Source organism: Rhincodon typus, chromosome 2, assembly GCF_021869965.1.
Source record: "Rhincodon typus isolate 14 chromosome 2, sRhiTyp1.1, whole genome shotgun sequence".
NCBI classification, from domain to species: domain Eukaryota; kingdom Metazoa; phylum Chordata; class Chondrichthyes; order Orectolobiformes; family Rhincodontidae; genus Rhincodon; species Rhincodon typus.
This window is the reverse complement of record NC_063333.1, coordinates 9,087,088-9,100,938: the sequence shown is the minus strand read 5'-3', so window position 1 is coordinate 9,100,938 and position 13,851 is coordinate 9,087,088. Positions and strand designations below refer to the sequence as shown.

The window sequence follows — 13,851 nt, the reverse complement described above, 5'->3', positions numbered from 1 at the left end:
TCAGCTTTCCTGCTCCTCTGATGCTGCCTAGCCTGCTGTATTCCTCCAGCTCCACGCTGTGTTATCTCTGGCTCCAGCACTGGCAGTTCTTACCACGTGTGGACTGGCTTAATGTGACTCCAACAGGCCAGCATTTTAGTTCCAGATTAAAATTTCACTGAATTCAAATGTTAGCATCTACTATGGTGGGATACAAACCCTTGTCTCCAGGACATTAACCTAGGGTTCTGGATAACTAGTGAAACTGCCAGTGCCTCTCCCGTAAAAATGACCACACACTGTCCATGTGGAGATGAAATCCTGTCTTCAAACTGAGGAGAGACTCCATCATGCTGTGTGGTACTACCACCATGCTATGTGGTCTCAAATTCAAACAGATCTGCCAGCTCAAAACCAGTACCCATGAGGCATTGTGAGCCATCAGTAGCAGAATTGTGGTCAACAAAAAGCTGTAATCTCAGGGCCCAGCATATTCCCCACAATATCATAACCATGAAGTTGGGGAAACAATTTAATGTAAGGTGGAGAGGGGCATGTCAGGAGTAGCACAAGGCATATAGTGTCAAGCTGGTAAAGCCACACCATGGGACTGCTTCCATGTTATATGCAGTGCAGAAATTGGTTCGGCTAGAGTTTAGAAGAATGAAAGTGGATCCAACTGAAGTGTATAAAATTTCTAACGGCCTGGACAGATGAGATGCAAGGAGGTGGTATTCCCCGGATGGGGATGCCAGAACCAGGAGACACAAATCTAAGGACACTGGGTAGACCATTTAGGACTGAGAAGAAGAAAATCTTTTTCACTCAAAGGGGAGTGATCCCATGAAATTCTCTACCACAGAAAGCTCTGGAGGTCATGTCACTAAATAGATTCAAGAAAGAGAGAGATACATTTTGAATCGTAAAGGCATCAAGGGGAAGTGGGAGAAAGTGAGAACACGGCATTAAGATCAAGGATCAGCCATGATCATATTGAATAGTGGACAGACTCACAAGGCTAAATTGCCATTTCTGATCCTAGTTTCTCTGTCCCAAACAGCATAAGCAGCATGTAATAGACAAAGAAAACAACTGCACAACCAACAAATCAGAATGAAGCTCTGCAGTTCTGCCACAAGGTTGAAACACTTGACACTTCTGGCTGAAATTGAATGCAAGTGGACAATCTATCTCAGCCTCCTCCACAAGTCCCCAGAATCACAAGTGTTAGTCTTCAGCCAATTTGATTCACTCCATATGCAATCAAGAAACAGCTGAGGGACAGTGGACACAACAAGCATTAGCGGAGGCTTGGGGACCGCTTTGCAGAACACCTACACTCGGTTCGCACTAAACAACTGCACCTCCCAGTCACCAACAATTTCAACTCCCCCCTCCCATTCCTCAGGCGACATGTCCATCCTGGGCCTCCTGCAGTGCCACAACGATGCCACCCGAAGGTTGCAGGAACAGCACCTCATATTCCACTTGGGAACCCTGCAGCCCAATGGTATCAATGTGGATTTCACAAGCTTCAAAATCTCCCCGCCCCCTACAGCATCCCAAAACCAGCCCAGCTTGTCCCTGCCTCCCTAACCTGTCCTTCCTCCCATCTATCCCCTCCTCCCACCTCAAGCCGCACCCCGATCTCCTACCTACTAACCTCATCCCGCCCCCTTGACCTGTCCGTCCTCCCTAAACTGACCTATCTCCTCCCTAACTCCCCACCTACACTCACCTTTACTGGCTCCATCCCCGCCTCTTTGACCTGTCTGTCTCCTCTCCACCTATCTTCTCCTCTATCCATCTTCTATCCGCCTCCCCCTCTCTCCCTATTTATTTCAGAACCCCCTTCCCCTCCCCCATTTCTGAAGAAGGGTCTAGGCCCGAAACGTCAGCCTTCCTGCTCCTCTGATGCTGCTTGGCCTGCTGTGTTCATCCAGCTCTACACCTTGTTATCTCAGATTCTCCAGCATCTGCAGTTCCTACTATCTCTGAAGCATTGGCCCTGACAACTTTCTGGCAATAGTACTGGAGACCGGTGGCTGTGCAAATAGAAATGGATTTACTAGATGATTTCAAAACAGAGAACAAAACTTATCAGAAAAGGCTGAATTGGCTGGAGCCAAAAGTAAAGGCTGACAAGTGAGCTTATTTAATTATGTCTTTAACATAAATTAAAAATTTGACGGTACAGAGCTGGAGAAAAAGTTTTCATTTGCGGGGAGCCCAAAATTAGACGGTGCTAAATGTAAGATAGTCACACCAAAAATGAGTGGCAGCAAATTGGATCCAGCTTCCAAAAATAAAACTGTTGGGATGAATGGCACACATCAACCAGCAAATGCTCAGAAATACTCGGCAAGTCTGGCAGCATCCGTGGAGCTAGAAAATGTATTAATATTTCAGGCCAATGACCTTGCATCCAAACAACTGAGCAGTTGGGAAGGCTAATGTTAGATTTATTACAGAGATAAAGACTCAGTGAGTGCACTGGAAATGCATAACATACTAATCAGTATTATCAGATGTGAACTGGGGGCATGGAGTGTCAAGATGTAAACAAGGCTACATAAAAGAGTCACCATTCAAAATGTTAAACCCTTTATCTTGTGGGGGCTAGTTAACTTCCTGTGGATTTCCAACCTTCTATTTCTTCATTTTAGTAACTTATAGTTGTGGTGCAGGTACTCAAACAGATCATACGCACAGTACTCATCCACAGCCATAGGAAGCTGATTGACTAATTATTATCTGATGGTGTAGAATCACAGTATTCACACGTGTATTCAGAAAAATTTAATGGCAGGGAGATTCAGAAAATGAAGTCAGCACTTTGAAATATGGACATCCCCAGCTCAGCTATCAATTATTGCCCATCCGTAATTGCTCAGTTATGGGTCAATCACATTGCTGTGGGTCTGGAGCCACATGTAGGCCAGACCATGTAAGGATGGCAGCTCCCTTCCCTAAAGGACATTAGTGAACCATATGGGTTTTTCCTGACAATTGGCAATGGTTTCATGGTCATCATTAGACACTTAATTCCAGAATTTTATTGAATTTAAATTTCCCCATTTCCCAGGGGAGAACTGAATCCCAGGACACTATTTGTGTCTGCTGGATTAAAGTCCAGTGATAATACCACTACGCTATTGCCTCCCCCCTGTTGTCCTTGGATGAATACCAACTTCCTGTAGACACCCTGTGATTGACCAATTTGTATGGTCTGGCAAAGATATCAGCAAAATCAAGAATTGGGGTTACATCAGTTAAGTGGAAAAATTGAGTTTATTTTTATTGCAATGGGGAATCTTTTCACAATAAGTACTCAAAATTAAGAAGAGGCTCAATAAAATGAGCTGAAAGATCAAAAAACTTCTATTAGTACAGAAATTTGTCACATCTTTCCAAACGATCTTAGCTTCTCAATGTAAGTTGGGGAAAACTATGACCTACTGACTGGTTTTGTAATGCAGAAATCCAGGCAATGTTCTGGGATCCCAGTGCCGACCTAAATCCCAGATTGAAAAATCTGGAAGTACAATCTAATGATGACCATGAAACAACTGCGATTGTTGTAAAAACACATGGTTCACTAACATCTGTTATGGATGGAAATCTGCTGTCCTTAACTGGCGGGTCGACATGTGACTTCAGATACACAGCAATGTGATTAAAACTTAACTGCCCTCTAAAATGGCCCAGCAACTTGTATCAAACTCAAAGTCTCAAGAGGACTGAAACACTGCGTGTCTACCTACACCAAGTGGACTGTGACACTTCAAGAAGGTAGTTCACCAACATCTTCTCATGAAAAACTCAGGATGGGCATTAAATACTGACACTGCCAGTGATGCCCACATCCCACGAATTAATAAAAATAAGTTATGACACCTGTGTATTTCTTTGTGGTAGAGATCACCAGGGAGCAGAGAAGGTGCTTGAACAAGTCCCATTTGTTTGCAGAGAACTTTAGAGACTTTTAAGCGACTCTTGGATAGGCACACAGAGGATAGTAAAATGTAGAGTATGCAAGGTAGATTGATCTTAGTAGGATAATAGGGCGGCACAACATCGTGGGCTGAAGGGCCTGTAACTGTTCTAGAACAGATCCCCGCATGTCACTGTATGTTGCTTCTAGAAAATGTAAATGTTAGGAGCTTGGCTAATTATTTTAAGTTGCTTGCTAGTCTAGTTATTTGTACGAACAGGATTGTTCAGCAAGTGTTGTTCAATCATGGAATTACATTGAACATCAGATGTTTTGTTTCATCTGTTCATGCATGAGCTAGTTGAGTGTGGTCTATACTCTGCCTATTGATAAAGATTATGCTGTTTGATTTGCTCAGGTAGTTGCTGGCAAGTATGGCCTCCATACCTCGCACCAATTCTAAAATTCATATACCATCTTATTTGATTGCGTGGTAGGAATGTGTTACAAGCTCTGTGCTTTTCTTGAATTACGCAGGAGTTTTGGGGTCTATTGTTCTCCTTTGCTTTCTCCATGGCAATGTCTTTGCTAATCAGGGTTGGCTACCAACAGATAAGCGCCTTTTGGGATTGATTGATCAATCTATTATTGTCACATTTATCGAGATACAGTGAAAAGTGTTGTTTTGCATGCTATACAGGCACATCGAACCCTACAAAGTGCGTCAGGGCAGCAGAACAAAGTGTGGAATACAGTATTACAGCCAAAGAGAAAGTGCAGAGAAAGATCAGGATTAACATTTGCGAGGTCAGTCTTTTTTCATGTAGTAGAGACTGACATGTTCATTTGAAATTTGGCATTCTTGCATTTGTCCTGATGAATGCAAGATGCAAAGCTTTGATAAGAAGTCCCTCTTTTCAGCAACATATAACTTCCATACTAACAAGCATTAATGGATTTCCTGCAAGTTAAAAACATTTTAAGAAATGACGATCTTTGACTGGATTTCAGCACAGATTGTACACACCTGTAAGAAGAGCTGTAACTTCTTGACCGACTCCTTGATCGACTGGTTGACCGTGATCTTGTTCGGGAATGTGTTCTGTCTCTTGAACTGGATCTATAATGGCCACGTGAGCTACTCTGACTTCGAGACCTGCTATTGCTATCTCTGGATGGTGAGTCTTCTTCACTCGAAGTTTCTTGGTTTCTCTGCCTTTGGTTCAACCTTGCTGTCCGCCGAACTTCATCAAAAAGAGAGCCTGGTTTGACTTTATTTTTGCTTTTAATTTCTATTTTTAGTCCTTGGGGTTTGCCATCAGATTCAGTAGCCTCTACTTTCACCTCTGGATTAACTAAAGGGCTGGCTGATTGCACACTTGGTAATACTTTTAAAGGTTTCCATTTGTTACTGTCAGTTAGCTCGTTTTCTGCCCTCATGTTACTTTCCACTGCACTCCCATTGATGTCGGATGATTGGACTGTCTCAGCGCCATTTGTTTCTTTCTTATTCTGTCCAGCTTTCTCTGCTGAGGTGTCATTTTCTGATTTGATTCCTGCACTCTTCATTCCTTTGGAACATCCTGCTTCAGAAGAAGACCCTTCTTTCTCACTGCTTTTCCGTGCTGCTGAGGCAGAAGTGCATTTCTCTGGGGTGGTGCTCCTCACAGTTTGGCTTGGGGGCTTAGCTTTTTCCGCTGCTCCTGGTTTTGCTGCTGCGGTTTCAGCCTTTGCCGAATCACCTTTCCTCTGTTTCGATGGTGATTCCACTTCCTGTTTGAGTCCTGAGGCACTTGTTGGTGATTCATGCAGTTCTGCATTCTCTTTGACTGGATGGCTGACTTTTATTGCAGCAGCACAGTTTGTTACGTTGTTATCAGCATCGTGCCTTCCCCCACTGGATAGTGTGTTCCTTACCTTAGATTTAACATCATTTATGCCAGGTCCATCAGTTTTTGTCTCTTCTTCCTCCTCTTCTCCAAACTCCAGAGGTGGCTGCCAATGGAATTTCTCCTTCGTTTTTGGAACCTTTTTAACCTTTTTCTTCTCGTTTTTCTTTTTGAATTTGGTACTCTTTGATTTTGACTTTTTCTTACTCTTAAGTTTGTGTTTCACTTTCTTCTTTCGCCTCTTTTCATTTTCTCTTGCCGAACCTGAAGAACTGCTCGCAACAGAGGACCTTCTGGCTGATGGCTGTCTGCTGCTCCCTTCCGAGCTGGACGACACAGAAGATTTGGCACTGCACACCTCAGATCTTGAATTCACTCTTCTGTTCGACACTTTCCCTTCTGTCTCACCACCATCATATTTCTGTACCACTTCTCCCTCTTCTGAGGTGGTCCCAGACTGCACCTTGCTGCTTTTACTCTGTTCAGTTTCAGACTCAGTCTCGGATTTCAACTTTGGCTTTTTGTGAACTTTCTTTGTAGTTTCCCCATCTTTGCTGTAAGACCCTGCAGCAAGTTTCCTTTCAGAGGATTTGGTTCTTGAAGATTTCTTCTTTGGCCGTTGCACCCGATCATTGGACGAGCCATACTTCACAGTGGCATGTTCCTTGGTGGAAATTTTGCTGGAGCGTTCACATTTTCCCTCTGCCTTTTTGCTACTATGGCTTTTTTTGAGAGATTCTGTCTGAGAGCTTGAAACGTTATGTCTCTTAGATTCAGCTTTTTCCTTTCCCCTCTCATACTTAACAGACTCACTCTCGCTGGAACAGTGTGAAGACGACACACTGTGCTTCTTTTCATATTTCTTTCCAGTTTCAAGCTCCTTGTTAGCATGGTTGGCAGTAGAGATTGCCTGCTGATCTTTACCATGTTTAATAGAAACAGAATTTTTCTTTTGAATTTTGTCAAATTTCTCATCGCTGCTAGGTACGCACAGTTCTATAGACTCGTATGACTGACTGGATGATTTGGAGTAAGAGGATTCATGGTAAGGGGATTTAGTCGGAGACCGTGATCTTGAACTAGACCGGCTCCTTGACCTGGAATATGACCGACTCCTTGACCTGGAACTAAATCCTCTGCTCCGTGAACTCTTCTGATAGTCTGAGGTTGAACTTCGATCACTCTCACGGTCAGTGTTATAGTGCCGCCTAGAATCTGAATTTCTACGTTGTTTCCGTAAAGATGGAGACAGGTCATCCTCTCTCGAACATTTTGAATCTCTACTGCTCAACGTAGGTGTTGTTTCACTTAGTTTTGCCTGGGCTTCCTGGATCCGAACGTAGGAAGGCTTCCAAGGTTTCTGGCCTGGTCTCCACCGTGACGGTGGAGGACTCTCACTTAAAGGAACTGCAGGAACAGCTTCGACTGGAGCAGTGAGTGTTACATTTTTCTCGTTTTCCTTGGCAGCAACTCTTGAAGTATCAAGTTTTGTTTGGTTTAGATTTTCGAAGTGCGTTCGTGTACTTCTCCTTCTGGCACGTCTGGATTTTGAACTAGATCTAGATGTGGATCTACTTCTTGATGATATAGAGCTTGAACTACACCTGGATCTGGACCTGGATCGAGACCTACACCTGGACCTAGATCTAGACCTAGATCTCGTCCTGGACCTGGATCTTGACCTGGTCCTGGACCTGGATCTAGACCTGGACCGGGATCTTCCTTTGGATCGAGACCGAGACTTTGATCTTGAATAGGAGCGAGAAACTGTACTGGCTGAAGATGACTGATGAGTGGAAGACTCAGACCATGCACTCTCTGATGAGTGTCTTGAAGAGGCTGATGACGGAGATTTCTTTTCATGCTCGAGAGAAGACTTTGTTTTACAGCTTAATGAACGTGAAGATTCTGGAGGAATAGAGGTCTCCTTTGTTTTATGTTTGTGTACTTTATGTCTTCTCGAATGCTTCTGCTTCTTGGATTTTTTCTTTGCTTTGATTTTCCTCCGTTCCTTTTTAGTTCTCTTATAGTGGCTAGATTTCCGCCGGCTGTGATCATCCGAGTAGTAGCCATCATGTGACCAGGACTGTGACCACGGAGAAGCTGATCTGTCGCTCCACCTACGCGACTCTGACTTTAACCTGTAGATTGAGGAAAATAAAGCTGAATTGATGGTACAGTAGTGATCTATAAAGATAAAATTTCAACTCTAATTAATTCTTAGTACAGAACATCGTTCACTCAGCAAAGTGATATCCCCAAACAAGTACCAGTGAATGATAGCCCCACAAGTTTCAACATTTAAAATGTGCCCCTGGTCTGTACATTGTGATTTCACAGGCAACATATTGACAAATTGAGTCCATAAGTCAGAAGCAGATTTCATAAATACATATTGTGATTTAATTAAAAATTAGCATAATGATAATTTAAGAACTCTGTTGGCTGGTCAGCTGGTTTGCCAGGCAGAGTGATGCCAACAGCATACCATCAATTCCCACACTGGCTAAGGTTGTCATGAAGGATTCTCCTTCTCAGCCTCTTCCCTCACCTGAGGGTGTGGTGACCCTCAGGTTAAACCATTAGCCGTCATCTCTCTCTAATGAGAGAGCAGCCTTATGGTCCTCTGGGACTGTGGTGACTTGACCTTGACTTTAAAAAAAACATAAGAAATAGGATCAGATATTTGGCTCCTCGAGTGTGCTCCATTATTCAACAGGTTCATGGTTAATTCACTGTCTTGATGCATTTTTCTGCTCATTTCCCATACTACACAACTTCCTTAGTGTTTTGCCTAGTCAGCTCTCTAAACAATCTAGAAGGTAAAAATGTAATGAAGCTACAAATTAGAAGCATATGCCTCAAAATAAAGGAGAATACTACAAAACACGCAACAAGTAGTGATAAAATCTCTGTAGTATATTAATACGACTGATGAATACTGTTTCAAAGTTTAGGTCCTCAGAAACACAAGTGCACTTGATATGTTAGATTATACGCAAAGCCATTTATTCAATTCTTTAGAGAGCACATACTTGTCTCCTTTAGTCCATTTCTCCAAACTGGCAGCACGGTAAGTTCTGACTCGCTGCATTTCTTCCTTCCAATGAGGTGGTGTTTCACTGCTTTCCTCATCCAGTTCAGATTCTGAGTGTGATCTAGATTTTGAAGGTGTTCGATAGCGCTAACCCAGACAGAGGAATAATAATATACAAAAAAAATTAGTTTTGCAACTTCTTGGCTAGAAGGGACTATTGTGATCAGAATTTAATTTCTCTCTCCTCTTTAATTCCTCTACCTTCCACCCATTCTGCACTCTGGGTCTACATTGCAGAAACAGAAGGGTCTAGCAGAGCACATTTCCTAATTTCCTTCCTTTCAAACTAGCACACATCCAGCAGGTAATCCTATCACAACTCATAAACACTAAATTTACCATTCAAACCCAGTTGAGAATTGGCAACCTTATCCATTTCGTGGGGTAGGGAGTACACCGCAAGAACTTTGACTGCTTCTTCCTATCTCCAGATCAAACCCACCTACAAATGCCGCATCAGCAGGCCAGCTGAGGACAGCTAAATGCAGCAAAAGCTCAACTTCAAGACATTCTTGACCTATAGGTCGAGAGGTGACAGTGAATAGTGCATTACGCTGGTAGATCTCTGGTGTTGCATGGATCATCACAGACAACATTGCTTTTTTGAAATGGGGTATTGGACAGAGGAACACACCCATCGATTTAACAAATTACTGACAAAGAAACATCAACGTTCTACTTAAGTAACTACCTGATGCAGAGACTGCCCTTTCATGCCACAGGGATTTGTCACAATTATCTACATCAACAGAAATTAGATACAGGCTTGGAACAATCAATGATGACAGTGCCAAACTTAAACTGATTAAAATATTGCAGCTTACCAGGACCCTAAGCTCCCTGGCATTAGCTGACTGGTTGCCCACTTGCAGCGATGGGTCAACTCTACTGGGTGTCTTTAATAAGTTCAAATTCAACTAGACTACCCTGAAACTATCATGTTCAGTTATTGGAATAGTGAAGGTGCAATTTGTCATGGAGATTCTCAATCCACTATTAGTAGGCATGTAAGCTTGATTGCAAGTCAAGCCAAAGTAGAATCTGTTTCTTCCTTCCCATTCCTCCTCCACAAGGAGAGTCAGTCATCTATTAATGAGACCTATACATGCCTACCGAATACAAGCTTAGCACCAAACCATGCTTTGAGTGAACAGTCTCAGTCAATATATTCTGAAAGGAAGAAGGATAATAATACATGCTTCCATTTGGGAGTCTGCCTACTCAAGGGGCAAGGTATGTTATATAGTGAAATATAAGTTGAAATGTAAAGGTCAGTAAAAGTGAAGTGGGAAAATACTGATGTTTTAACTCCAATGTTAAAGCCAATTGAAAAGTTAAGGGCCTTCTTTTGGACAAAATAAACTCTATAATTTTCTTTATTAAAAGATAAGCCTAGATGTAGAACTCAAAGCCCAAATACTAAGCACCATCAATTTTTGAAGGAGTTAAGCATTAGAGATGGAAAGAGTCACAGGCAGAGAGAAGTAAATGCGTACCATTGTGCCTCTGCCTTTAATTTTACGGCCTGATTTTGACACCACTGGTTTCTGATCATTATGGGTTGAGGGTGCTTCCTGAACTTTGCTGCAAGGGAGGAAAAATAGCTGAAATTTGACTAAAATAATAAAAAAATGAATACACTGTGGAAATCCACACAATTCATAAATATAAACGGTTCACAAATGCAATTTTACCCTTGGGTACCTTTCCCTTCCATAAAATGATTCACACGCATAATGTCAACAGTTCTGGAAAAGAAAGATATTCTTCAATCTTAACTATTTTGTGACACAAAGAAAATCTGAATACACTTTATTTGAACTCTTCGTCCAGATTGGATCAGCCTATTCAATAATAATGAACCACCATGCATTTATTTAACACTTGTGCAGGAATCCCAAGACATTTCATATTTCATAAGACACTTCCTGCCAAAGTCGTCACCACTGTTAGCAAGAACATTAGAGAGTCAATTTTTACACAGCAAGGTTGCACAGACAACAAATGAAATGTGAATCTGATGATCATGTTGGTTGACAGGGGTGTGGGATTGTGGTGGTGTTGCTAAGCAGGGATCCCAGTGGTGTTTGAATGTAAATAGGATTGTGGGCTGAAGACATTGATCCTCTTCGAAAAACAGAGAAAATTTAACATAGATAACAAGGTGTAGAGCTGGATGAACATAGCAGGCCAAGCAGCATCATAGGAGCAGGAAGGCTGACGTTTCAGGCCTAGACCCTTCATCAGAAATGGGGGAGGGGAAGGGGGTTCTGAAATAAATAGGGAGAGAGGGGGAGGCGGATAGAAGATGGATAGAGGAGAAGATAGGTGGAGAGGAGACAGACAGGTCAAAGAGGCGGGGATGGGGCCAGTAAAGGTGAGTGTAGGTGGGGAGTTAGGGAGGAGATAGGTCAGTTTAGGGAGGACGGACAGGTCAAGGGGGCAGGATGAGGTTAGTAGGTAGGAGATGGGGGTGCGGCTTGAGGTGGGAGGAGGGGATAGGTGGGAGGAAGAACAGGTTAGGGAGGATGGGACGAGCTGGGCTGGTTTTGGGATGCGGTAGGGGGAGGAGAGATTTTGAAGCTTGTGAAATCCACATTGATACCATTGGGCTGCAGCGTTCCCAAGCGGAATATGAGTTGCTGTTCCTGCTCCTGCAACCTTCGGGTGGCATCGTTGTGGCACTGCAGGAGGCCCAGGATGGACATGTCGTCTGAGGAATGGGAGGGGGAGTTGAAATGGCTCGTGACTGGGAGGTGCAGTTGTTTATTGCGAAAAATTTAACATTCATCTTTACAGGGAGATGAACTGTCGCTAAATTGGCCACAAGATGTCCGGTGTGGGAGTGGATAAATATTACAGTAATGCCGTAAAGTGATGAAGGTGAAAAAGAGCTTGAGGCACATTGTTCAAGGTAGGGCGAAAAAGGGAATATTTGGTGCCAATAATGGACATCCTAGAGTTCTTTCCCCTCAAGGTGATGCAGAAAAAAGACCATTATCATCAAAACAGAGAAGTCATAACCTTCAGAAATGAAGTAGAAAATTTTACAAGAGCCGTTGACGAAAGATATGAGCCGAAACACACAAAAAAAAGGATGACAAGAGATTTTATTGGCATATGCAATGAAGGTTCATAATGTACTATTATTGTTTGAGAACTTAGGCTCTAAAGTGCAGAAAATAATGAATTTTAGTTTGCACTTCTGAGAAGGCCTGGCCTTTTTTTTTGAAAGAAGTCAAAAAATCATTTTATGCAATGACCTAATACAACATTTCCAAGAAGTCATGTCATTTTAAATTTTTTGATGAGAAAGTGAGAGAGGGTCCCAAAAGCAGGCTCATTCAGACACAAACCAATTCAGTCAAAGTGGTCCTGAACAGCTGAGGTGCTGCTATTTATAGCTCAAGCAGTCAGAGCTCAGGAAAAAAGTCAAGTTGCTTAGAAAAAAGTCCAGAAGCAGGAGGCTGTGAAAGTGTTAGACAGCAAAGACATTCTATAAGGCAGCTGAAGGAGTCCATATCTTGCAGTGAGTGAGGCAAGGTAAGCAATTTGTTTACTGAATGAATATACAAAATGTTGTCAATCAAGAAACTGTATACAACTGTACCGTATGAGCAAGGTGCTTTAGTGTGAAGACATGGATGACCCTTCATTGAGGTTTCAATATCTGTAAGAGTACTGCTGGTTAAACTATTCTTTATGACATTTATAACTAGATCATTTCAAATTGTTTTTATATCATTTAACATAGCTCGGGTTTCTCTGTTGTGTGTAATAAACCTTTGTTATTTTGTTAGAACTATATTGGTAGCCTCTTGAGAATATGCTTACTAACTGACCACCACTGCAAACAAAAAGGAAAACTTATGGTCCATTAAACCAGGTCTCAATTCAGTGTTGAACTTGTCCAATAGCACCAATACCTGCGTTAATAACTTAAAAGTTATGTTTCTAATCAGAATATTACTATGACTGAGATGGGAGATGTGCACCTTTTTCTGGAGTCCCACTACTCCACTGGCCATAAGGCAAATTTAATTGTTTTACCCAGTTCCTCATTCAAGAGCATAAGAAATTGGAGCAGAAGTAGGCCATTCATCCCATCAAGCCTGACCCCTCATTTAACAATATCATGACTCGCCTACTCCAGGGCTCAACTCCTTTTTCTTGCCAGCTCCTCATAGCCTTCAATTCCCCATTATTTCAAAAACCTACCTCCTCTTCAAATACTTTCAGTGATCTAGCCTCTGCAACTATCTAGTGTAGAGAATTCCAGTTGTTCACTACCCTCTGGGAGAAATTCCTTTGTATCTCAGTCTTAATTGAATGAAATCTTATTCTGTAATTATGCCCCCTTGTTTGAAATGCTTTCACTAGTGGTAACATCTTCACAATATCTACCCTGTCGAGCTTCCGTGGCATCGAATCTCTGTTCAGTCAAAAATATACTACTATCTACAGTAATCCCACTTTCCTGCACTGGGCACATTGTGTTGAATGTTATAACACTTCTAGTACTCATCCAAGTTCTTTTTAAAGGTTACAGCTGTCCTCCCACGCCTGCATTCCAGACCCTCACCACTCTGTGGATGAAAACATTTTCCCTCAAATCTCCTCCAAACCTTCAGACTTTCACTTTAAAAGTGTGTCCCATTGTTCTTGACCCTTCATCTAAAGGGAACAATCCTTTCTATTCCAATAGTTCAGCTTTCAGGGTTTATTAGGTAGTGAGAGAAACTGATATTTGGAACTTTCTCAGGTTCCCTGATACACTTGTAACAGATTGAGATCTGTGCGGCTTGCCTTGCCATGAAGATTTCTGCTTATTTGTCTGGACAGATAGACTCATCTACTGTACACTTTGAAGGAGTTTTTCTTCTATTGACACAACCAGTTGTCTGGGGAAAGTAGGAATCAACTCCTGAAAAAAGTGTTGCTCAGCAACCTTT

The 13,851-nt window shown here is 42.3% G+C and overlaps 1 protein-coding gene across 5 annotated transcripts in view; it reads right to left on the bottom strand.

Moving 5' to 3' along the window:
• The window catches only part of nktr (natural killer cell triggering receptor), a 76,934-nt gene that overhangs the window by 20,768 nt on the left and 42,315 nt on the right, over positions 1–13,851 (bottom strand). For all 5 annotated transcript variants that reach the window (XM_048613112.1, XM_048613135.1, XM_048613126.1 and 2 more), the window contains 3 exons: positions 10,396–10,483; positions 8,838–8,986; positions 4,941–7,943 (listed from right to left, as the gene is read on the bottom strand). In XM_048613112.1, the coding sequence (XP_048469069.1) occupies positions 4,941–7,943; positions 8,838–8,986; positions 10,396–10,483 (3,240 nt within the window). The remainder of the gene's footprint in view (positions 1–4,940; positions 7,944–8,837; positions 8,987–10,395; positions 10,484–13,851) is intronic.